We start from the raw sequence: 25,706 nt of genomic DNA on the forward strand, positions 1-25,706 counted from the left end.
TTAAAAACTTTTGTTTGTAGTGTAGGAGAAGATCTCACTAGGGTAAAAGGTTTTGCTGATTTTAGGTTCAGTTTTATTTAGTCACTTTTTATCAAATGAATGTATGACTACAGGACTAAATTTGCTATCTGATTAAAAAGCATACTGTGAAATATAGTGTTCTTTGAATTTGAAGATCTCTTTAAAAGTTTGTCATTTCATCAGTAAGACATGAAAAGAGAATCATTACTTATTTGTGCAGAAGAGGTTTGGAAACTCATATATTTGGACTTTCATATTCTTTTGCAAGGACTGTGCAAAAATAATGGTCTTACAATCATTATTCCCTGAATTATTTCTAGTATTTGTTAAATTAATGTGTGGTTGTATATAGTATTGTTAAACAAAAGAGGCTTTATTTTTATTTTATGAAACAACAAAATTTTTCATATTATTTTTTAAATGTTATAGAGGGCATTTTAAATCTTTATCATAAAAAAATTCTTTTTAATTGAAAAGAAAAATTTTTTCTCCCCCAAAAAGAAATCCTCTCTGTTCTCAGTTGCTTTTAAAAATCTTGAAACTGTCAGTGAAATTGTGTAATCTAGTAATAACATGCCTAAGGCTTATTGCCTTTTCTTGGGTAACAGTATCAGCAAATGATGTGCTCTATCGATTTTAATCACATTGTTTTTACAGTTCCATTGCAAGATTTTGAAAACTCACCAAGTAAATAAATCTGTGGATGCAGACGCCTCCTTTCTCTGAAAATCTAACCATTTACATATTATTCCTTTTTGATCACTTGTTAAGATATTGTATAAACTACTGATATTTTGAAGGAATGTTTGGCCTTTGTTAGTCTAAAACATTTTGCTTGATATATCAGCATTATATACTTAAAAATATATAGAAAGGTGATATTTGAGTCCTTGTAGCATTCAGAATTTAACATATAATAAGTTGCTTATGGGCTACTCTAGCAAGCCATTCCCTCAACAGTTCAGCTGCATACATCTAGAGCAAGCTCTCATAATTGTATTCTAAGTTAGCTATGAGCTAATTAGATGGCAATTTGTATCTTGAAACCCATGTAGAACAATATTTGGAACATTAGATTGAGAGGTTATTCCTGACTGATAAAATAATTTTCTGATGTTACTATCCATTAGATTTTGACAGAGTTTCATAATAATAACAATAACTTCCGTTTATTAAGAGCTTACATTGTATCAGTACTTTACATACATCTTATCCTATCCTTATAACAATTCTGTCATGTAGGTAGATAGACATCATCTATGTATATACTTTGCCTATGAGGAATCTGAGACCAGATAGGTTAAGTCACTGGTGAGTAGTTTGGACTTTGGTCTAACAGTAAAGCTTGGGTTCTTTCTGATTACCAAGGGCAAACACATTTCATCTGAAATTTTCTGTACATGTAAAATGGAATCATTCGGAGAAGACTTGTGAGGTTTTAATGCTCATAAATTGTTTAGGAATCTGGGATCTTTAGACCCTAAATGGTAGAATACTGGTATTCAATTTCTTGGGACTGATAAAGCTTTGTTTGTAATAGTGCTACATTTGGAGTAGGGATGTGTGTGTGTGTGTGTGTGTGTGTGTGTGTGTGTGTGTGTGTGTGTATAAAATAAATAACTTAATATTTTATGTGGAATTATAGTGGGAAGTTTTCTTTGAAATTTTTTTTGTTATTTTGGAGCTAATTAGAACTATGCCATTTACATTGCAACATTTACTCTAGTGAATTTGTCACTAAATTGTAATTTGTTCATATGGTAGTAGATTTTGATTGATTATACTGGCTGGAGCCTATTCTTCATACTTTTGAGCTTTATAGTTTATGTTTTCAGCATCCACTGATGCTCTGTGTCCCCTCCACTGCCGAGCCTGCTATGCTTGCCGGAGGAGGTAGTGTTGGCATTTTGGTGGCCACTCTCTATTCACTCCAAATCTGTGGTTGGTTATTGTCAGGGTTGGAAGTGCTCACCTAACATGATTCCACTGCAGCAGTGGTATCTTTTCTCTTTCTTTTTGGTTTTCTCAGAATGAGAACCTTGTGTCCCACTCTACCCCATCTGTCTTTTGTGCCTGGTGGAGCCACTATTCTTCACTGAAAACACTCTTGTTTAACCTTGATCTTTTCTGGAAGTGCTTCTCTCTTCTTGTCTTAACCAAACCTGGCTTGCTCACTCCTATTGTTCTTGCCTTCAAATGGAAATCACCTTTTTCTACTCCTCACCTTTTCTATGTTTTCTACTCCTCTGGAACCATAGGCTCTGGGCCCTTGCCTGTACTGGTGTCTCTGCCTGGAGAGCCTTTCCTTGACTTGTTCACCAACTGAACTCCAATTCATTCTTTAAGACTTAATTTGACTATCACCTGTCCCATGAAACCCTTAGCAAGTCAGTAATAATGATTTTTAAGGCAGTAATATCTACCAGGCAAAGTACTAGACATTTTATAAGTGTTATCTAGTTAGTCCTCACAACAGTCATATAAAATAGTTAACTACCATTATTTCCACTTTACATATGGAGGAACTGAGCTAGTAAGTGTGGAAGTAGAGTTTGAATTCTGGTCTCTCTCATTCTAAAATTTTTTTGTTTCCTAGTAGATTATCTTATTTCCTTGATCGCTCCCCCTTTTGTATCACTTCTGTACTTTGTACGTACCTATTATTATCTTTATCATAATCATTATTAGGCCCATGTCTTGATAATGTCTCATCCCCAACACCCACGACTATCCTTGGTATATAACAAGTCTTAAAAAAATATTTGTTGGATATGTAAGTATACTGTTAGAGACTAGATTCTCAGTTGACCTGTTCTCCTATTTGGACCTCTGGTGCTCTTTGCTTATTGCCCTCTGGACACTCTTTTTGGCCAGATTTACAGAACCCTGGCAATTAAGTGCATTTTAGGTCTTATTTCCCCCAAATTTTCCTTTCTTGCTGAAATTAACAGTCATGACACATTGATTCCTGAGATATGACATTCTAAATGCTTTTATCTGGCTATGAATCTGGGGTTTATGTGCTACAGATAAGTGGCTTATCACTAGGAGTGAAGAAAACAGATTTCCAGAAAATCAGGAACCTTAATTGAGGTCACTTGGCTAGGGATCCTGAGAAGGTTAAGTTTCTAGCAGAAACTCTTTGAGTTTGACAATATGATTCATTCCCCCAAATAAATGTGTATGTGTTTATCCTTTCAGACTCCTGGAAACCATAGTCTTGAGTAGAAAATAAATATGAGGGTACAATAATAACCTGTTGTCTGATAGGGAATCTTTCAGAAGTGGGTGGAAATTTAGAAGATTGGGGTCAAGCCTGGTGTCAGGGCCTGGCTCTAGAAAGAGAGCTTCAAGATAGAGTGAGGATTTGGTTGTAGTGCATTTTTTTTTTTTTTTTTTTTTTGGCCAGGAGACTTCCATAAGGATTTTCTGATTTTGTTTACATGACAGGCCACTGGCTCTCTTACACTACTTGACTACATTGGATTTTCTATTTGTAAGCTCTAAGACATTGTTTCCAGCAATTAGTAAATGACTTGCAATCAATAATCCTTATTTAAAGGAGACCTTCTACTGGACACAAGATGACAAGGTGAATAGAACATAGTTCCTGCCCTGGAGGGGGGCACACAGTTAAGAGAAGTAGTCTTTGTTGTTGTTTTCTGTCATTAAATTATTTCTGTAGATACTTAAAAATAAGGATCATGGAATCTGTTGTTGGTGTTTTGTTGTAGACTGTTTGGAGTTGCTGAGTTTGCAGAGATTTGGCCACAGGAGGAAAGGTGCCCGGATACATCTAAATTGTGCTTCCAATATTTGAACATGATCTTGAGAGTCAGAATGCCTTTTCTAATATGGTATGAAACATCAGGGTTGGAGCATTATATCACACATTTTCTTAGCTAACTAAATAGTTTCATGGAAAGTTGCTGGCTTTGTAAAGTTCCTCTCTTTTAATACTTCTGGGAATGTTTGGCATACAGGAAAGGCACTCTGACCACACAATTTTATATTAATATATTTTATTAGTGCAAAATTATTAATCAGTACTTGATAAACAAAGCTAGCAAACCTTTCAATTTTACCATCAAATTCTTAATGTTATTGATCCATTGCTAATTGGATTAAGATTGCTGAATACATATTTACTTTTTTTTTGAAGCTCTACTGTCTTAGAAAATTTCAATTATATAATACAATGTTATCAACTATAGTCATCATATTATACATTAGATTCTCAGAACTTATTCATCTTCTCACTGAAAGTTTGTATCCAATATGTAAGGTGATGGATGTGTTTATTAACTTGATGGGAGAATCCTTTCACAATGTATAGGTATATCAAATTATCCCATTGTGTACTTTAATTATCTTATAATTTTATTTGTTATTTGTACCACAGTAAAGCTAGGAAAAAAAACATTCCTGAGTACAAAGAACACTATTTTTCTTTTTTTTTTTTTTTTAATATATGAAATTTACTGTCAAATTGGTTTCCATACAACACCCAGTGCTCATCCCAAAAGAGAACACTATTTTTCTTTTAAGCATCCTTGATAGAGCACAACTGAGTGTTCATGCCACAATTCTCAGTGTTCTACTTCTCTTCTAGAATTTATTAGCAATGTTGTATTTTTTGGCTGCCTTAGCTACATTTGGGCCCATTTGCTTACTCTTCACCTGTTATTCTCTGATTTTGTGAGTGGGAATGAAGTGTTATTTCCTTTCTCTTACAGTACCTTTTATTCTGTACTTAACTTAGCCTTTTCTTTTGTAGCCAGGGCCACTACTCCTTAGCATATCCAGCTTTCCAGCTCATCCCCTTCCTCCTCATTATCACCCTCCCCCCATGGTAAATTCTTACAATGCTATTCTATTACAGGTGAAATTCAGATTGGCTGAGGTGAATTTGAGGGCTGTAACTAGTTTGGCCCGGTCTGTGGTAGGAAAACAGAAACCCCATTATAATACTGAACCTCCATAATGGAGGTGAGGTTAGCTACCACTTTGGTTCCTTTAAATGTCTGCTTCACCAAAGATAAATGAGAAGTAGGGGGACCCTGGGCTTTCCTTGTCCCTCACACACAGCTGTATTGAAATCAGATCACTTGGAACACCCAGGAAATTGTTCTGTGGAGTGGCAGAAGGATCTCCAAGGTTGGAGGAAGAAAGTGTGGCAGGTGCAAGGTGCGTGGAAGTGAATTGGGGGAGAGAAAAATGGAGGTACTGTGGAGGGGAGGGAACTCTTTCAATGGAGAGACAAAAGGGAGAGAAAGAGAAAGGGGATACTGAGTTCAGTGTCAGGTTCACATAAGAGACAAATCTCCCTAGACCATGGACTGGGGAGCAAGAAGTACTGAGTGATGCAGGTTTTTGTTTTTTCTTTTTTGGGTTTTTTTTTGCGAACAATGTATGGAGCTAAAACTGGGAGGTTTGGAAGTGTGCAACTTTTCTCCAGAGCAGAGCAGTGGAGTGTACTCCTGGGGAGAAGGAGGGAGCTGCCCCTGGAGTGCATAGCGTGGTGTAGGAATCTCCAGGGTGCATTGGAAGAGAACATTCCCCTTGCCGGAATACATTTGGAAGAGGGTATATTGCCTCTCCAAGGACAAAAGCCCCTGTAGGTGCCAGCAAGAGGCTTTTCATCAGCAGGAGACAGAGGCACACCCAGAGGGAATATAACATTTGCTGCTTTTAGTGGTATTACACCATAGATTCTGAGCGCTGCACAGGTGTGGTACTTTTTTCTGGGACAAAGGACATCAGCACAGTGTGGAGAGGCTCTGCTCTGAAGGAGGGGGATGGCTCCACATGGTGCCTGATTCTTTAAGACTTCCAGTTTTGAAGCCCAGCCTTGTGCCCAACCCCCCCCAAAAAATGCAGGAGAGTTGTGGTGCAGGGCAAGCTGACTACCCTCACTGTTCTGTGAGGGCTACCTGAACAGTGAGGGGGTGTGAGATCTCCTCGAGATGGGAGATTGGGGTGGCACCATTTTCCCCAATACCAATACTGTGGGACTTCAGAGAGCAGCACAGTGGCCCCCAGTGGAGGTGGGACCAGTTTATGCCAAATTCTGCACCCAACCCCCGGCTCCCCAGTGCCTGGCAACAGCTTATTTGCTGGGGCGAGACTGACTCGCTGTCATAGAAGGCCTCTCCTCCAAAAGACCAGCACAGCCAGCAGCCCCATGCACCAAGTTCACTGAAAATCAAGTGCTTCAAAACAATACCCGCAGTTCTGAGTGGAACCAGGACCAGACTTACTTTTTTTTCTTTCTTCATTTCTTTTGGAATTAGCCTCATAATTTCTTTTTGTTTGTTTGTTTGTTTGTTTCATTTCCTTCTCTCTCTCTCTCTCTCTCTCTCTCTTTTGGATCAGGCTTCAATTTTTCTTTCTTTTCTTTTTTTTCCTTTCTTTTTCTTTGGAATCAGCCTTATAGTTTTTTGATTCTCTATTTGTTTTTTTTTCATTCCCTTTCCTTTTTTCTTTTGGGATCAGGCTTTTCCCCTCTTTTTTTCCCCAGACTTATTCTAGCAAACAAATCAAAGCACACCTAGTTAAAGATCCAAACACTTCCCACTGCAAGCAAGGAAGAGCTCTGCAGAGGACTGACCAGGGGGAAAGAGTAACAAAAACACAACAGTGAGTGCACACAGCATGTACCAGAAGCACTTTCTGAAGTTTCAGGCCCTGGACAGTGTATGACCCCTTTTTAATATAGTAGTACTCTCAGGTGCAGGAAATACAACAAGCTTTTAGAAGACGCAAAAGACAGAAACTTAGCCAAAATGACAAGACAGAGGAATTCTCCCCAAAATAAAGGTAAAGAAGAAATCACAGCAAGGGACTTGCTCAAAATAGAAAAAAAGCAATATATCTAAACAGGAATTTAGAACAACACTCATACTAGCTTGAAAAAGCACAGGAGACACCAGAGAAACCCTTGCTGCAGATACCAAAGACCTAAAACCTAGTCAGACTGAAATAAAAAATGATATAACTGAGATGCAAAACTGACTGGATAGAGTCACATTGAGGAATGAAGAAGCAGAGGAGAGAATAGGTGATATAGAAGATAAAATTATGGAAAATAATGAAGCTGAAAACAAGAGGGAAAGGAAACTATTAGATCACTAGGGGAGACTTAAGGAACTTAGTGATTCATAAAATGAAATAATATGCATATCATAGGAGTCTTAGAAGAAGAAGTGTGAGGAAAAAGGGGTAGAAGGTTTATTTGTACAAATTATAGCTGAGAACTTCCCTAATCTGGCGAAGGAAACAGATATTCAAGTTCAAGAGGCACAGAGAACTCCCCTCAAATCAATAAAAACAGGTCGACACCATGACATATCATAATGAAACTTGAAAAATACAAAGAGAATTCTGAAAGGAGTTAGGGACAAAAGGTCCTTAACCTACAAGGGTACACACATAAGGTTACCAGCAGACCTGTCCACTGAAACTTGGCAGGGCAAAAGGGAGTGACAGGAAATACTCAGTGTGCTGAATGGGAAAAATATGTAGCCAAGAATTCTTTACCCAGCAAAGTTGTCATTCAGAATAGGAGAGGTAATGAGTTTTCCAGACAACAAAAACTAAAGCAGTTCATGACGACTAAACCAGCCCTGCAAGAAATTTTAAGGGGGACTTTCTGAGTGGAGAGAAAAAAAAGAAGGCCAAAAGCAACAAAGACTCCAAAGGACCAGAAAATATCACCAGAAATACCAACTCTACAGGTAACACAATGGCCCTAAATTCATATCTTTTAATAATCACTCTGAATGTAAATGGACTAAGTGCTCCAATCAAAAGATAATAGGGTATCAGAATGGATGAAAAAAACAAGATCATCTGTATGCTGCCTACAAGAGACTCATTTTAGATCTAAAGACACCTGCAGATTGAAAGTGATAGAGAACCATCTATCATGCTAATGGATGTCAAAAGAAGACCAGAGTAGCCATACTTATATCAGACAAACTAGATTTTAAAACAAAATCTGTAACAAGAGATGAAAAGGAAATTATATCGTAATTAAGGGATCTATCCATCAAGAAGATCTAATAATTGTGAATATTTATGCTTCCAAAGTGGAAGCACCCAAATATATAAATCAATTAATAACAAACATGACAAGACTCATTGATAATAATACAATAATAGTAGGGGGCCTTTAATACCCCACTTAAAACAATGGACAGATGATCTAAGCAGAAAATCAATAAGGAAACAATGGCTTTGAATGACACACTGGACCAGATGGACTTAACAGATATATTCAGAATATTTTACCCTAAAACAGCAGAATATATATTATTCTCGAGTGCACATGGAACATTCTCCAGAATAGATCAAATACTTGGTCACAAATTAGCCCTCAACAGGTACAAAAAGACTGAGATCATATCATGCATATTTTCAGATCACAACACTATGAAACTTGAGGTCAACCACAAGAAAAACTTTGGAAAGTGCTCAAATACGTGGAGGTTAAAGAACATCCTACTAAAGAATGAATGGGTTAACCAGAAAATTAAATAAATAAAAAAATACATGAAAACCAATGAAAATGAAAACACAACAGTCCAAACCCTTCGGGATGCAGCAAAGGCAGTCCTAAGAGGAAAGTATATTGCAATTCAGGCCTATCTCAAGAAGCAAGAAAGGTCCCAAATATACACCCAAACCTTACACCTAAAGGAGCTAGAAAAGGAGCAGCAAATAAAACCTAAAGCAGCAGAAGAAGGGAAATAATAAAGATTAATGCAGAAATAAATGATGTAGGAACAAAAAGACCCAGTAGAACAGATAAATGAAACTAAGAATTTGAAAGAATTAATAAAATTGATAAACATAGCCAGACTTATCAAAAAGAAAAGAGATAAAGACCCAAATAGATAAAAATCACGAAAGAGATCACAACAAACACCACAGAAATACAATTATAAGAGAATACTGTGAAAATTTATATGCCAACAAACTGGGAAATCTGGAAGAAATGGACAAATTCCTAGAAACATATAACTACCAAAACTGGAAAAGGAAGAAATAGAAAATTTGAACAGACCTGTAAGCAGCAAAGAAATTGAATCAGTAATCAAAAATCTCCCAACAAACAAGAGTCCTGGGCCAGATTGTGTCCCAGGGGAATTCTATCAGACATGTAAAGCAGAGTTAATACCTATTCTCAAACTGTTCCAAAAAATAGAAATGGGAGGAAAGCATTGAAACTCATTCTATGAAGCCAGCATTACCTTGATTCCAAAACCAGACAAAGACCCCACTAAAAAGAATTACAGGCCAATGTCTCTGATGAGCCTAGATGCAGAAATTCTCAATAAGATACTAGCAAATCGAATTCAACAGTACCTGAAACGAACTATTCACCATGATCAAGTGGGATTCATTCCTGGGCTGCAGGGCTGGTTCAGGATTTGCAAATCAATCACCAGGATACATACCACATTAATAAAAGAAAGGATGAGAACCATATGATCCTCTCAATAGATGCAGAAAAAGCATTTGGCAAAATACAGCATCCTTTCTTGATAAAAACCCTCAAGAAAGTAGGGAGGGGTGCCTGAGTGGCTCAATTGGTTGAACTTCCAACTTCAGCTCAGGTCATGATCTCACAGTTCGTGGGTTCGAGCCTCACATTGGGCTCTGTACTGACAGCTCAGAGCATGGAGCCTGCTTCAGATTCTGTCTCTCTCTCTGCCCCTCCCCACTCCTGCTCTGTGTCTGTCTCTCTCTTTTTCTCAAAAAGTAAATAAACATTAAAAGAATAAAAAATAAAAGCAAGTAGGGATAGAAGGAACATACCTCAAGATCATAAAGGCCATATATTAAATAAAGACCCACTGCTAATATCCTCAATGGGGAAAAACTGAGAGCTTTCCCCCTAAGGTCAGGAACATGACAGGGATGTCTATTCTCACCACTGTAGTTCAACATAGTACTGGAAGTCCTAGCCTCAGCAGTCAGACAACAAAAAGAAATTAAAAGCATCCAAATAGTCAAGGAAGAAGTCAAACTTTCACTCTTTGCAGATGTCATGATACTCTGTGGGGAAAACCTGAAAGACTCCACCAAATAATGTTAGAACAGATCCATGAATTCAGCAATGTTGCAGGATATAAAATCAATGTACAGAACCCAGTTACATTTCTATACACCGATAGTGAAGCAGAAGAAAGAGAAATCAAAGAATTGATCCCATGTACAATTTCACCAAAAGCTGTAAGATACCTAGGAATAAACCTAACCAAAGAGGTAAAAGAGCTGTATGCTGAAAACTAGAGAAAGCTAATGAAAGAAATTGTAGAAGACACAAAGAAATGGAAAAACATTCCATGTTCATGGATTGGAAGAACAAATATTGTTAAAATGTCTATACTACCAAAAGCAATCTACACATTCAATACAATCCTTATCCAAATAATACAAGAATTCTTCACAGAGCTACAACAAAGAATTCTAAAATCTGTATGGAACCAGAAAAGACCTCGAATATCTAAAGTAATTTTGGGGAAAAAAACCCACCAAAGCTGGAGGCATCATAATTCCAACTTCAAGCTGTATTACAAAGTTGTAATCATCAAAACAGTATGGTACTGACACAAAAACAGACACATAGATCAATGGAACAGAATAGAGAACCCAGAAACAGACCCATAAATGTATGGCCAACTAATCTTTGACAAAGCAGGAAAGACTACCCAATGGAAAAAAGACAGTCTCTTCAGCAAATGGTGCTGGGAAAACTGGACAGCAACATGCAGAAGAATGAAACTAGACCACTTTCTTACACCGTACTGAAAAATAAAATTGGATGAAAAACTTAAGCGTAAGACAGGGAACCTAGAGGAGAAAACAGGCAACAATGTCTTTGGCCTCAGCCACAGCAACTTCTTACTTGACATGTCTCCTGGGGCAAGGGAAAGAAAAGCAAAAATGAACTGTTGGGACCTCATCAAGATAAAAAGCTGCACAGTGAAGAAAACAATCAACAAAACTAAAAGGCAAGTGATGGAATGGGAGAAGATATTTGCAGATGACGTATCAGATAAAAGAGTTAGTATCCAAAGTCTATGAAGAACTTATCATACTTAACACCCAGCAAACAAATAATCCAGTGAAGAAATGGGAAGAAGATACGAATAGACACTTTTCTGAACAAGACATCCCAATTCCAAAGAAGTCATCCCGATGACTAACAGACACATGAAAAGATGCTCAACATCACTCATCATCAGGGAGATACAAATCCAAACCATGATGAGATACCACCTCACACCCGTCAGAATGGCTAACATTAACAACTCAGGCAAAAACAGATGTTGGCAAGGATGCAGAGAAAGAAGAACACTTTTGCACTGCTGGTGGGATTGCAAACTGGTAGAGCCACTCTGGAAAACAGTGTGGAAGTTCCTCAAAAAATTAAAAATAGAACTACTCTATGACCCAGCAATTGCACTACTACATTTATCCAAAGGATACAAAAAAATGCTGATTTGAAGAGGTACATGCACCCCAATGCTTATAGCAGTGTATCAACAATAGGCAAATTATGGAAAGTGCCCAAATGTCCATTGACTGACGAATGGATAAAGAAGATGTGGTATATATATATACAATGGAACATTACTCAGTGATCAAAAAGAATGAAATCTTGCCATTTGCAACAACATGGATGAACGTGGAGGGTATTATGCTAAGAAAAATAAGTCAGTCAGAGAAAGACAGATATATGATTTCACTCATGTGGAATTTGAAAAACACAATGTTGTTGGCAGAGTGTTGGGTGGGGTATGGGCTAAATGGGCGATGGTATTAAGGAGGGCACTTGTTAGGATGAGCGCTGGGTGTTATATGTAAGTCAGGAATCACTAAATTCTACTCCTGAAACCATTATTACACTATATGTTACCTAACTTGGATTTAAATTTCAAAAAATAAATAAATGTCTGCTTCACCTCAGTTAATCATTAGGAGTGATTCATCTTTGTAGATTGTTAGGCCTAGAAGGAACCTCAAGACATCCTAGTCTGTACTTAGAGACCTATGGTTTCCTGCCAATTGACTTTCCATCCTCTGCTTGGACATTTCTAGTGACAGAGATAGTCTTTCCTTTTATCTTTGATAGTTGTAAATGTTTGGAAGCCCTTTATATTAGATTGGCTTGCACTCTTGTTTTGAATCACATAGAAGTCTAATTCCTTATGCCTAATCCTTTTCATATTTATGAAGAGATCCTTCACATTCTCTTTGAGATATCCCTCCTTCATATGACCTATCTCTTTACTTTGCTGACTCTTCCTATATACCTGCCTATTTTTCTGCCTAAGTGATTTGTGATTCTGGCTCTTTCCCAGAAAACGAACACTCAGAAATTTTCTTTTTGCATAAGGACAGGCCTGTGCTGGCAGAAAAGGTACCTGATTTCAGGTTGCTTATAACGTACAGGGAGAAGACACTGGACAGCAACAGGAAAGAAATCAGGGAGAGGTTTCTTAGTTTTCTCCAATCTCTTTAAGCCAAACTTTCTTAGTGAAATCTCTGTTTGAATCTTAAACTGCCTGTATGGGGACCACATTTAAGACTGTCCCTCCAGATTACAGCCCAATCAGTGGAGAATATTATGCAAATTAAAATAGGAAAAAAATGTAATAGCACATATCAGCTATTGAACATTCTAAACATATCTGTAATGACATAAATTTTAAACACAGTGTAAATTGTCTTTAAGACAACACACACTCATTTCCCTAATCATGCCCTTAATGAAAATAGTGAACAACTGCTGGTCTCCTTGAAAATATAACACTGTGATCTAGGAAGCTCATCTGGCCCCTCTTTCGGCTCTGTGAGCATGTTGGGAAAACAAGTAGTTGAATAGTGAAGATACAGTCATTCAGCTTGGTCTGCATAATGTCAGACAATCCAGAAGGTTTTTTTCTTCCCTTGAATAGAACACATTTTTGACTGAATTGACTGACTGTTTAGGTTCCTTGTAGACACAGTCTTAGCAAAGAAAACTAAAAATTGCTTTTGGGGAAGAAAATTGTAGCTAGTTATATCTCATAAAACCATTCTTGTGTTCATTTTCTGGAGGAAATTGCTGCGAGTGTATCTTCTAGGGCCAATATGTAAGAGACCTTTTTATGCTTAAATAAAAGCTCAGAGATTTTCTGTCTCAGAGTTGTTCCATTGACTTGTCTTAGTTCTGAAAATAAAATGAAAACCTTTAGTCAAAATAAAGCTCACACTTTAGTTAAATACTGACATAATTTGAACTTACTTTATTTGTTTACATTATGTCTAACACCTATGTTGTCCAGTCTTTGGAGATACAAAGAAACGCTATTATTATAGCAGAAGCTTCTTTGGTTTTCTGATACATTTTTTGGTACCTAAAGTCCTATTTAAACATAATTCCATGATTCCATAGAAAAATAGCTATTCATCTTTGTGTTTACATAAAGATATGTTAGGTTTGCAATGCTTGATTAAGTTTATGCCTCTAAAATATGAATGACATCATTTGGCCTGCTGGATAGTAGATTTATTTTAGTAAGAAATCTTTCAGATCAATTCATAAATGAGAAAGAAATAAATGTGAGTAAACATTTGTTCTATTTTGGTTTTTAAGCTATAATGATTAGAATTCAGTCAGCCAAAAAGAAATTAAATTTGAAATCTAGTTCTTGTTAAGAAACTTTGCATGCAGCTCTTCAACCCATTGTTTTAGAATCTCTGTGGTATGAAAGTAGAACATTACTTTGGTAGATGTAATGGTTGGTAGGTTGGAGAGCAGAAAGAAACTCAGTGCGTAACAGGAACTTCTGTGCCTTCTGAGTATAGCTCCTAAATGCAGCCAGGGCAGTGGATAAATCAGAAACTGGAGCTAGAAGTTACTCAGAAGTCGACATCAGTGTCAGTGATGTGATGAAAATGTGATTTATTTCGAGAAATTGATGGAAAAATTAAAGGAAGTGCTTTCTGAGCAGAGCAAAGAAAAAGATAATTGTTTTAAGATACACACACACACACACAAAACCCCATCTTGAACATGGGAAATTTATTATGTACAGATTCTGTTGAAAGTTTGTGGATAGATATACAGTAAATCTTGAAGGGTATGGAAAGCATGCTTTTAGGAGTACTGTTTATAATGAAATAAACCTTTACATTATGAACTCTTCTTTCAGTTTCTTATAAAAAGCACTATAAAGTCAGTATTCTTAATGCATGCATAAAACAATGCCTTACACATCTTACATGCAACTTTTCTACACCTGCAGAGAGAAAACAGTAGTTTCCCTACACAGAAAGGCTGTTATTTGCAGATCTACTCGGCTGCTCTGAGTCATTGATGGTTACAGGCTTTATATTTAACTTGAAATGCAAAACAGTTTCTTCCAAGGCCTGAAGTTAAATCATTTCGCAAAGTGTATACAGGTATATTCTGGGTTTTCTTTGTCTTGCTAAATACACTTGAAAAACAAGGTCTAACATTTTTAAGACTGTGTGTGTGTGTTTGTTTAGTGGCATCAGTTGCATTCTTTTTTCCCTCCACATGCCAGGAGGGTCCTTTTATGTATCTTTTCCAGTGCTTGCCATTATGAGTTTTAATCACAGCAGGAGAATGCTTTTCACACAACTTTGATGGGGTCATACTTATTGGGATGGCTTGCCCATTATTTCTAGCTAAAATCTTGGACTATGCTGTACACATTATCTGGGGTTAATGTAAGTATAGCATTCAGGATTTTTGCATCTATTTGCAAATGAGATTGGCTTATAAGAATGCCTTTTTCTTTTTTGAGAACTGCTGTGGTCAGGTTTTGGTTATTCTTACTAAGTGAAATGAACTGGATGGCTTTTCATTACCCTGAAATAGTTTATAGGGGAATCATCTGGTCCCTAAAAGTAGGCAAGAACTTTGTAGAGAACTTCTTGAATGAAATGATAAGTGCTGTGAATAAAAATAAAGCAAGGTAAGAGGACAGAGTGAATGGGTCTGCTGTTTCAGATGAGGTGGTTAGAAAAGTTCTCTCAAGTGAGCAGAAACCACCATGAAAAGAGGGATCAAGCCATGCAATTATCTGTGGAAGTGCATCTTAGGCAAAGGAAATAGAAGGGCCAAAGCCATAAGAACAGAATTTGGTTGACATATTCGAGGAACAGTGAGGATGCTAGCCTATCTAGAGCAAGGGAGGTAAGTCTTTGTTTGGAGCCCTATAGGCAAAAATCAACAAAAGTATATTTCTTTGTCTTTTCTGTTCATCTGAAATTTTATTCTTTAATCATGTTTTTCTTTATTTTTGATTTGATTTGCTCATGTATAGTTTTATCCTTTTTCTGTTTTTTAATAAAGGTTTAAGAATACAAGTTTTCTTTTAAGTACAGCATTGCTTGCACTGTATAAGGTTCATGGTCATAAGTCACATGGACATCTCTAAGCTACAAAAAAGGCTGGGAAATGGAAGATTTTTATTTTGTTATTATTTAAAATTTTTTTTAATGTTTATTTTTGAGAGAGAGAGAGAGAAAGCGCACAAGCAAGGGAGGGGCACAGACAGAAGAGGACACAGAATCTGAGGCAGGCTTCAGGCTCTGAGCTGTCAGCACAGAGCCCAACGTGGGGCTCGAACTCACAAGCTGTGAGATCATGACCTGAGCCAAAGTCAGATGCTTAACCGACTGAGCCACCCAGGCACCCCAGAAATGGAAGATTTTTAAATGAATGTACATGGCAGCCCTGGTCAAAATCAGGATTCTGATAGTAAGGAATAATGGGAGAATCAATATTGGATAAACTACTAGCAATATCATTCATGGGGTGCCTGGGTAGCTCAGTCAGTTAAGTGTCTGACTCTTGATTTCAGCTCAGGTCATGATCTCATGGCGGTGAGATAGAGCCTTGCATTGGGCTCCTCTCTAGGTGTGCAATGTGCTTTATATTCTCTCTCTCTGTCTCTCTCTCTCTCTCTTCCTCTGCCCCTCCCCAGCTCATGCTCTTGTGCGCTCTTTCTCTCTTTCTCTCTCTCAACAAAAAAAAATCTTTCATAGAATCCTGTCATTTTCTGGGAGATTTTTCCTGTAGATTCTATGCTATACAAATTGTTACCAAACGTTGTGAAATGGAAGATACCCAACTTATTTTATGAAACTAGCCAGAAGCTTGTATCAAAACTAACAAAGATGGCTGAAAGGAAAATTATAGACCAGTTTAACTTATGAATGGAATTTTTAAAATTAATTAATTAATTAATTTATATCCAAGTTATTCATACAGTGTGGCAATGATTTCAAGAGTAGATTCCTTAATGCCCCTTACCCATTTAGCCCATCCCCCCCGACAACCCCTCCACAACCAACTCTCTGCTTATTCTCTATATTTAAGAGTCTCTTATATGTTGTCCCCCTCCTTGTTTATATATATATATAAACATTGTATATATGTTTGTATATATATACATATAAATATATATATATATTTATATATATATATTACATATATATTTATATATATTTATATATATTTATATATATTATATATTATAAATATATATATTATATACATTTTATATATATTTTAAATATTTATATATTTTATATATTTTTATATATTATATATATTTATATATATATTTATATATATATTTATATATATATATTTTTATATATATATATATATATATTTTTTTTTTTTAGCTTCCCTTCCCTATGTTCATCTGTTTGGTCTCTTAAAGTCCTCATATGAGTGAAGTCATATGATATTCATCTTTCTCTGACTAATATCACTTAGCATAATACCCTCTAGTTCCATCCATGTAGTTGCAAATGGCAAGATTTTATTCTGTTTGCTGAGTAATACTCCATTGTATATATATACCACATCTTCTTTATCCATTCATCTGTCAGTGGACATTTGGGCTCTTTCCATACTTTGGCTATTGTTGATAGTGCTGCTATAAACATTGCATGTGTACCTTCGAAACAGCACACCTATATCCCTTGGATAAATACCTAGTAGTGCAAGTGCTGGGTCGTAGAGTAGTTCTTTTTTTAATTTTTTGAGGAACCTGCATACAGCTTTCCATAGTGGCTGCACCAGCTTGCATTCCCACCAACAACACAAAAGAGATCCTCTTTCTCTGCATCCTCGCCAACATCTGTTTTTGCCTGAGTTGTTAATGTTAGCCATTCTGACAGGTGTGAGGTGGTATCACATTGTAGTTTTGATTTGTATTTCCCTGATGATGAGTGATGTGGAGCATTTTTTCATGTGTCGGTTAGCCATCTGGATGTCTTCTTTGGAAAATTGTCTATTCATGTCTTTTGCCCATTTCTTCACTGGATTATTTGTTTTTTGGGTGTTGAGTTTGGTAAGTTCTTTATAGATTTTGGATACTAACCCTTTATCTGATATGTCCTTTGCAAATATCTTCTCCCATTCTGTCAGTTGCTTTTTAGTTTTGCTGATTGTTTCCTTTTCTGTGCAGAAGCTTTTTATTTTCATGAGGTCCTAATAGTTCATTTTTGCTTTTGTTTTCCTTGCCTCCAGAGACATGTTGAGTAAGAAGTTGCTGCAGACAAGATCAAAGAGGTTTTTGCCTGCTTTCTCCTCGAGGATTTTGATGGCTTCCTGTCTTACATTTAGGTCTTTCATACATTTTGAGGGTTTTTTTTGTGTATGGTGTAAGAAAGTGGTCTAGTTTCATTCTTCTGCATGTTGCTGTCCAGTTTTCCCAGCACGATTTGCTGACAAGACTGTCTTTATTCCATTGGATATTCTTTCCTGCTTTGTCAAAGATTAGTTGTCCATACATTTGTGGGTCCATTTCTGGATTCTCTATTCTGTTCCATTGATCTGAGTGTCTGTTCTTGTGCCAATACCATACTGTCTTGATGATTATAGCTTTGTAATACAGCTTGAAGTCCGGGATTGTGATGACTCCAGCTTTGGTTTTCTTTTTCAAGATTGCTTTGGCTATTCGGGATCTTTTCTGGTTCCATACAAGTTTTAGGATTGTTTGTTGTAGCTCTGTGAAGAATGCTGTTGTTATTTTGATAGGGATTGCATGAATGTAATTGAAAGCCCCAAATACAAATGTATCCGTTTTTTAGCATCAGAAGAATCATCCATCATGATCATGTAGGGTTCATACTATTAAGTGTAAGAATGCCTTAATATTAGGAAATCTTTTTAAAGAACACAACATAGCAAAAGATCCAATGAGAAAAAATATAATCACAATAGATAAGAATTGATAAAAGGTAGCACTTGTTTCTGATTAGAAAACTAGTCCTAGACAACTAAAACCAGAAAGACATTTCTTCACTGAAATAAAGGTATCTAACTTTTTCTCCTGGTCAAGCCTATTCCAGTTCAAAGGATAAAAGTATATTCCATATATCCCTAGCCTTATCAATCTGTGACTACAAAATATACTTTTATGTAATATAGGAAATAGTATGGTAAAAAACCATAATAATGTACTCCCAGTTACTTCTGGAAGTTTCTCAAGGTATTCTCTTATATGTACTGCAGAGCACATTTCTCCTTCCTCACATCTTTCCAACTCACATCTTTCCAACTTGCACCGTATAGCTGCCAATAACTCTAGTTAGGTAGAACTAACTCACACCTTTCCAACTTGCCACCATATAGCTGCCATCTTTCCAACTTGCTCACATCTTTCCAACTTGCCACCATATAGCTGCCAATAACTCTAGTTAGGTAGAGTATGTCCAGTATGCTTGGCATACCTGTTTCTATGCTCAGGAAAAAATTGCACCCAGTAGTTCTTTTTTTCTTTCTTTTTTTTTTTTGCTATTTGAGTATAAAAATGAAAATACTTCTAATATTGCCTTAGAGCTTTAGTAATAAGTAGTTTTATAAAATCAAATTGTCTACTCCATTGTGAAGGTGTTAATATGAATTTGCCCTAATAATAAGCTGAGTAAGGTTTAAATTTTGAAACCACAGTAAATGAATGTTTTACATCACTATTTTTAAGCCTTTATTTTAAATTATTTTTTCTTTTTTTACCACAGCCCACATTAAGAAGAGGGAGTGGATGGGTGAGCTAGGTGAAGGGGATTAAAAGATACAAACTTCCAGTTATAAGTCACAGTGGTGTAAAAAGTACAGCATAGGAAATAGAGTCAATAATATTATAATAACTTTTTATGGTGACAGATGGTAACTAGACTTATGGTGATAATTTTGTAATGTATATAAATGTTGAATCATTATGTTGTATACCTAAAACTAATATACTATTATATGTCAATTATACTTCAATAAAAAGTATCTCTTATATTGTGACTCAGTACATACTCATACACAAACATTCTCTATATGTGTATTTACATAATTAGAAGTTTCATAGAAGTTACCAAGGATCTATGCAAAATACTCATATCCTCTTAGAATTAAAAAAAATTGATGTCAACCCACCAAATTGATTTCCCTAGACGATGCTTTTCAGCAATTTATGGTTATTAAATTTTGAAAGATGAAAATCCATTGGTTTTTAGAAATATGTCCTAATTTTGTTGTAAATATTAACTTTTCATGTATAGGCAGGATGCTTTCGGTGCTAACTCCAAGTTTTTCTCTAACTTATAGGAGGGTGACAGAATCAGAAAGAACCTTCTAAATTATTGTTTATTTTCTTTCTGCAGCTCTCATGTGTGAATATAAGTATAGTGCATCAGTACTGTAAAGACCTCACCAACTAGAAGTTACAGTTTTCACCATCAGCTTACCTTATCCCTTTTGGTCTGGTTCTTTTCCTCAAGGAGTGGAAACTTCTTTCCTTCAAGTTGCTTTAGTTGCAGAGTTAAGCAAATGGCCAATAGTGGGTTTGGTAAACAATGCGCAAAATGCTCCAACTGTTCATCTACTTCTAAGCAAGATGTACCGTATGTATGTGCCTGTAGAAGAAGGCTTTCTCCAATCTCTGTGGTGGAAATGTCCCAAGAATCAAGCATGGGCAGCTCAGAATATGAAGTTTCAGCAGACAGAAAAAAAGAAAACCAACCCATCACAGATAGTGCCTCTGGGAAAGTTATGGTAAATATTGAAGTTTCTATATCCCAACACAAGTTGACATCGTATTTCCTAATCCCATCCTTAGCTTGATCCATATCCCTTGGTCCCTTGTCAGCTAAATCATTGCCTTCTTAACTATTAAAGGAACATTTATTGCTTATGTGAGAGGTGAGCAAAATTGGTTAGTAATTTCTTTTATGATAATTCCATCCACTGTTGAGTTATTTTCCATGATCACAAATAATTTGGAATGTTATTCCAGCTTCTTTAGTTTTTAATGGTTTATACAGAAATGAATTGGCTTTCAAATTGGATTAAATCTGAATTTGGCCCATTGTTATAGTGAAATATAGGGTGGTTATTATTTATGACAATTTCTGGTTATCTAGATGGAATATCAAATATACTTTGCAAAGCTGATGTATGTTAGTTACAATCTATGACTACCTGGTAGGATTGGTTTGCGGGGTATTTTACCTTTATGGAGAAGAGGCAGTATGGAAGATTGTAGTTGATACAGCACAACTTTGGAGACTGAGAGCAGTAAGTTTTATTTTTATGTATGTATGTATGTATTTATTTATTTATTTATTCATTTATTTATTTAAATATGAAATTTATTGTCCAGTGGTTTCCATACAACACACAGTGCTCATCCCAACAGGTGCCCTCCTACCCCCCATCAACCCTCAGTTTATTCTCAGTTTTTAAGAGTCTCTTACGGTTTGGCTCCCTCCCTCTCTAACTTTTTTTTTCTTCCCCTCCCCCATGGTTTTCTGTTAAGTTTCTCAGGATCCACATAAGAGTGAAAACATATGGTATCTGTCTTTCTTTGTATGACTTATTTCACTTAGCATAACACTCTCCAGTTCCATCCATGTTGCTACAAAAGGCCATATTTCATTCTTTCTCATTGCCAAGTAGTATTCCATTGTGTATATAAACCACAATTTCTTTATCCATAATCATCAGGTAGGTTCTAATGGATTTGTGATGCAGGTTATCATGTAGACTTGCCTGGATTCAGGTGACTAGATTGAATGGCTGGCTTCTTATAGTCTCTTCTAGCGTAATAAGCCAATGAATCATATAGGACTTAGAATTTTAAAAAAGACAATAAAAAACACAATATTTCTTTTATACAGTAAATATCATAGCACACATTTAAAAACAAAAAAAGACAATATTTCTTTTACACAATAAATATAGCACACATTAAAGATTTGTCATATTATTTAAATTAGGGTTCTTATTTTGTCAAGATACAAGTGTACTGTATTTGTACTACAAATATATCTTAATTTTTTTATTCCTTTTGGTGTAAGCCCTCGAAAACCTCCAATGTGGAGAGAAAAACGTCTCAACAACAATGGAGTCGGGGAAACATTACAGAAGGAAAAGTTCCTCACATAAGGATGGACAACGGAGCTGCTATTCAGGTATATAGAAAGCAAACTGAAACTTCTAGGAACTTGTAACTCAATAGTTAGTGGCAAAAATGATTTAAAAATTAGTTTCTAAGGAAAGGAAGGAAAGAAAAGAGAAAATTAATCAGTTTCAAGTATGCCGAAGTCTTTACCAAAGAAAATGCAGACTAATTATTTTTTCTGCTTATAGTGAACCAAATAGACTTTAATTAAAGCAGAGGACATTTTTAGTAGTAAAATGAGAACATTTTGGTCATTATGTCTTGCCTGTTGCTGAGAACAATCTTGGGGTCTTTGTGTAGACCTCTTGAAGACAGAGAAAGACCAGATGACTTGAAATGGTTTGGCTGTTCATTTCCTTGATGACTGGTACTGAGGCCAGAATTTTCCTCATGGACCCCTCCATTTTTTCTAGACTGTGATGGGATGGGTACCAATATTACTCTTCTAAGGATTCTAATTATTATGGTTTGAATATTATTACCATTTTAGAAATTAACATGTGTTCCTTTAACATCACATTAAAAGAACCACAATAAGAACAACTAGAAGAAGAAAATTGAATTAACATTAAATAACTTTTTTTTGACATTTATTTATTTTTGAGAGAGAGAGAGAGGGAGAGAGAGAGAGAGAGAGAGAGGTGGAAGGGCAGAGAAAGAGGGAGACACGGAATCTGAAGCAGGCTCCAGGCTCTGAACTGTCAGCACAGAACTGTATGCAGGGCTTGAAGTCATGAACTGTGAGATCATGACCTGAGCCAAAATTGGTTGCTTAACTGACTGAGGCACCCAGGCTCCCCAACATTAAATAACTTTAAAAAGTGTGTTAAGAGATGTTTGACAATTTACTTGAAGTGATCAGAAAAACTTCCTGAGAATTCTAACTTGAAAAATTTAATTCTCCCACTTTAAATAAAAGGCCTGTATTTTTTGGGGGGGATGCCTGAGTGGCTTAGTAGGTTAAGTGGCCGAGTCTTGGTTTTGGCTCAGGTCATGATCTTATGGTTCATGGGTTCTAGCCCTGCGCCCGGCTCTACAGTGATGGCACGGAGCCTGTTTGGGATTCTCTCTTCCTCTCTCTCTGCCTCTCCCCCACTCACTCTCTCTGTCTCTCTTTCAAAGTGGATAAATAATTTTAAAAAAATAGATAAATAACCTGTATTTTTCAAAAATCCACAACTTTACTGAATTTTAAATTTAGCCCTAAGAGCTTATAAAAGCAAAATATGTTCATTGTAAAATATTAGGAAAATATAGATAGAAAAGTGAAGAAAATAAAAATTATGAGCCAGATGTAACCGAATTTAAAATTTATTACTTTTATTTTTTCTATACATGTATGTCTTACTCTATTTTTTCTTTCCAGTTTTTTTTCCTGTTTTAAATTATGAAACATTTCAAATATATACATATTTTTAAGGAAATAGTCTTAACTAGCATAATTGAAGTTTTTCTTGTCCTATTAAATGGACAGGATCATTTTAAAGTTTTTAAACATTTTGGAAGAGTATAAAAAAGTAATTAAAGTCATCCAAAATTCTACTATCCAGTGATAGCTACTCTTAATGTTTAGATGACCATCTTTCCAGATATCAATGTCAGCACCTTCACATACCCACATTTTCATAATGGGATCATATCATACATGCATTCATACTCTACACTATATCATTCTATGTCAATAAAAATAGATCTACATTACCATTTTTATAGCATCCTCTTAAGATTATTACAAACAAGAAGTAATTTTCTCCTTATTTTCACCACTATGTAATTATGTCAAAGCAGTTAGTTGAAGAAAAAGATTAGTTTATAAAACTAGTTGGGCAATAGAGCTATTTCTATATCCATTCCTCATTTAAAATATCCTATTTAAACAGTGTTAAAATACTGTGTCCAAGTTGTGGTTCTATATGTTAAAAAAGCAAATGAGAGTTTTCTCATTTAAAGAACAAGAAAAATTGGAGAAATAGTTATATAGTTTATATCATTTTGTTCTGTGGAAAACAAAAGGGATAAATGACCATTTAAATTGAGATTTTACTCATTTTTCATAATACATAATTGGGAGTTACATATAAATATAATAAAAATAAAATATTTGTCTTTTTTTAGTCATAGTTTTTCTGATTTTGATTCTCACCATTAAGTGGTTGTAGGAAGAAGGAAGGGAAAAAGTAATTATAAATCACTGAAAGTCCCATCGTGGGAACCATCACCTGGGCAGGATGTACCCTATGTGAGTCCAGGAGTTGCCATTTGCATCATTCAAGACCATAAATCCAACATTCTTACCCCAGGGTTCAACTCCACGTAACTGGTCTGTCACTTCTCACAGGTGTATATATGTAGAAGGTTCCTGGCTGGCTGGCTTGCTGACTGAATTTGTTGATTGATTCATTCATTTACTGATTCGTTCATTCATTCATTCCATATTTGCACTGCTGTTCCTGTGGAATGCCTTCCTTGCTTTGTTTGCTTGGATGATAGAAAAAAGATTCTCGATTATTTGCTTTTGTTCCCTCACATGCTGATCTCAGAAGCCATCTCTTTTGTAATGTTTTCCCCTATTCTCCCAGTATTTTAGCTGTGGTCTCTGGCCCCAATGTTGTTTTGTATTTTTTTTTTAACTTAAGACTTTATAACTTAAGTGATAATCTTGTCTCTTGAGTAGCTTACAAATTCTGAGAAAACAGAAATTGTGTTTTATCCATTTTTGTATAAAATATGTACACAAGGAACTATCTAAGGAAAGTCTAACATGTTGAAGCCAAACATTTCTTCTTTCTTCCTTCCTTCTTTCCTTCCTCCCTCCCTCCGTGTCTCCCTCCCTCCCTCCCTCCCTTCCTTCTTTTCCCCACTATGTGCTAAGCATGAATGTTTTACCTACAAAGTTTCAGGGTAGGCTTTTTAAAGGATACAGAAGAAACAGCTTCTTAAGCTTCTAGACCATCTTGGAAGAAAAACATGAACCAAAGTATTTGTAAGAAAGAGAGTAACAATAATACGTGAGGACCAATGCATACATTCTGAGGGAAGTCAAAATAATGGAACAATTACCAAGGTGCAAAGTCGGGGAACTCCTTCGTGAAGGAGATAAGTAATTAGTTGGGCATTAAATCTTTTTTTATGAAAGTAAGACAGGAACGTAAGCAGCAGAAGATATGAAGATTAGCAGCTAATTTATCTCTTGCACGGCAAAGGCGAAAGTGGTTGCAGAGAAATAGAGTAGCATCTCCAGGGAAGGCTTTGCTGACCCAGCAGAGGCTTCACCTAGTGGCATTACTTTAGATGTTTTGTCGTATTATAGTCCCCAGGCATCATGTGTCCAGAAAGTCTTATTAATACCCTGTTAGTGATTTGGATCAAGGAGACTGACTTCCCCAACCAAACAGGAAAAGAAAGTGTAAATGAGTTACATGTTTGTTATTTTACAATGAGAACCAGGATGCTGGTGTTGGCAAAAATAGTGCATTATTATTTTTTAAATAATCTTAACTTCTATTGAGTGCTTACTATGTTCTAGGTGCTATGCTTTTTTAAAAAAGTTGAAGTGTAGTTCACATACACTGTTACATTAGTTTCAGTTTCAGGTGTACAACTTAGTGATTCAACAATTCTTCTCATTATGCTATGCTCATCATGGGAAGTGCAGTTACCATCAGAAGTTAAATAATATGTGGAAGAATTCTTGGTCTGGATAGCGTTACTATGGATGGTTTTTATTTTCTTCTCAGTGCTGACTTACATTAAAATTTCTGTCAGATACTGCTTTTTCTAAAACAAAAGGAATGAAACCACTAAAGTGCTTTTTAATAGAAATAATGAAGTAAAGAAAAAGTGTTACTTGGTAAACAGCAAAGCAGGTATTCAGTGGTTAATAGGTGTTGATTTTATAATACAGCTCTAGGAATTTGGGGATAATTTCTTCGGTAAATGTATTTTATACACACAAACACACATTCATGTATGCATTAATATTCCATTCCTCCTCTTTCTTATGAAGACATTTCATTCATTGTAGTTTGTAAGAGATTCATCTTGATACTTTTGAGGTTTTCTGTATGTCTCCATTGGGATGTTCATGGTTTTTCTCCAAAGGGCAATTAATGAGATTTGCCAAAACTCATTTTTGGTTAATTAATATCAAATAGGTGGCATCTTCTATTTGATTTTACCCTGGAGCAG

At 35.9% G+C, this 25,706-nt stretch overlaps 1 protein-coding gene across 3 annotated transcripts in view; it reads left to right on the forward strand.

The window, feature by feature from the left end:
* STK33 (serine/threonine kinase 33) overlaps positions 1–25,706 on the forward strand; it is a 168,926-nt gene that overhangs the window by 81,695 nt on the left and 61,525 nt on the right. For all 3 annotated transcript variants that reach the window (XM_019456219.2, XM_019456217.2, XM_019456216.2), the window contains exons 2-3: positions 19,720–20,110; positions 21,415–21,528. In XM_019456219.2, the coding sequence (XP_019311764.2) occupies positions 19,886–20,110; positions 21,415–21,528 (339 nt within the window). In that variant the 5' untranslated portion in view covers positions 19,720–19,885. The remainder of the gene's footprint in view (positions 1–19,719; positions 20,111–21,414; positions 21,529–25,706) is intronic.

The sequence above is a fragment of the Panthera pardus genome, unplaced genomic scaffold, assembly GCF_024362965.1.
Source record: "Panthera pardus isolate Hobbes unplaced genomic scaffold, ASM2436296v1 HiC_scaffold_12, whole genome shotgun sequence".
Lineage (NCBI taxonomy): Eukaryota > Metazoa > Chordata > Mammalia > Carnivora > Felidae > Panthera > Panthera pardus.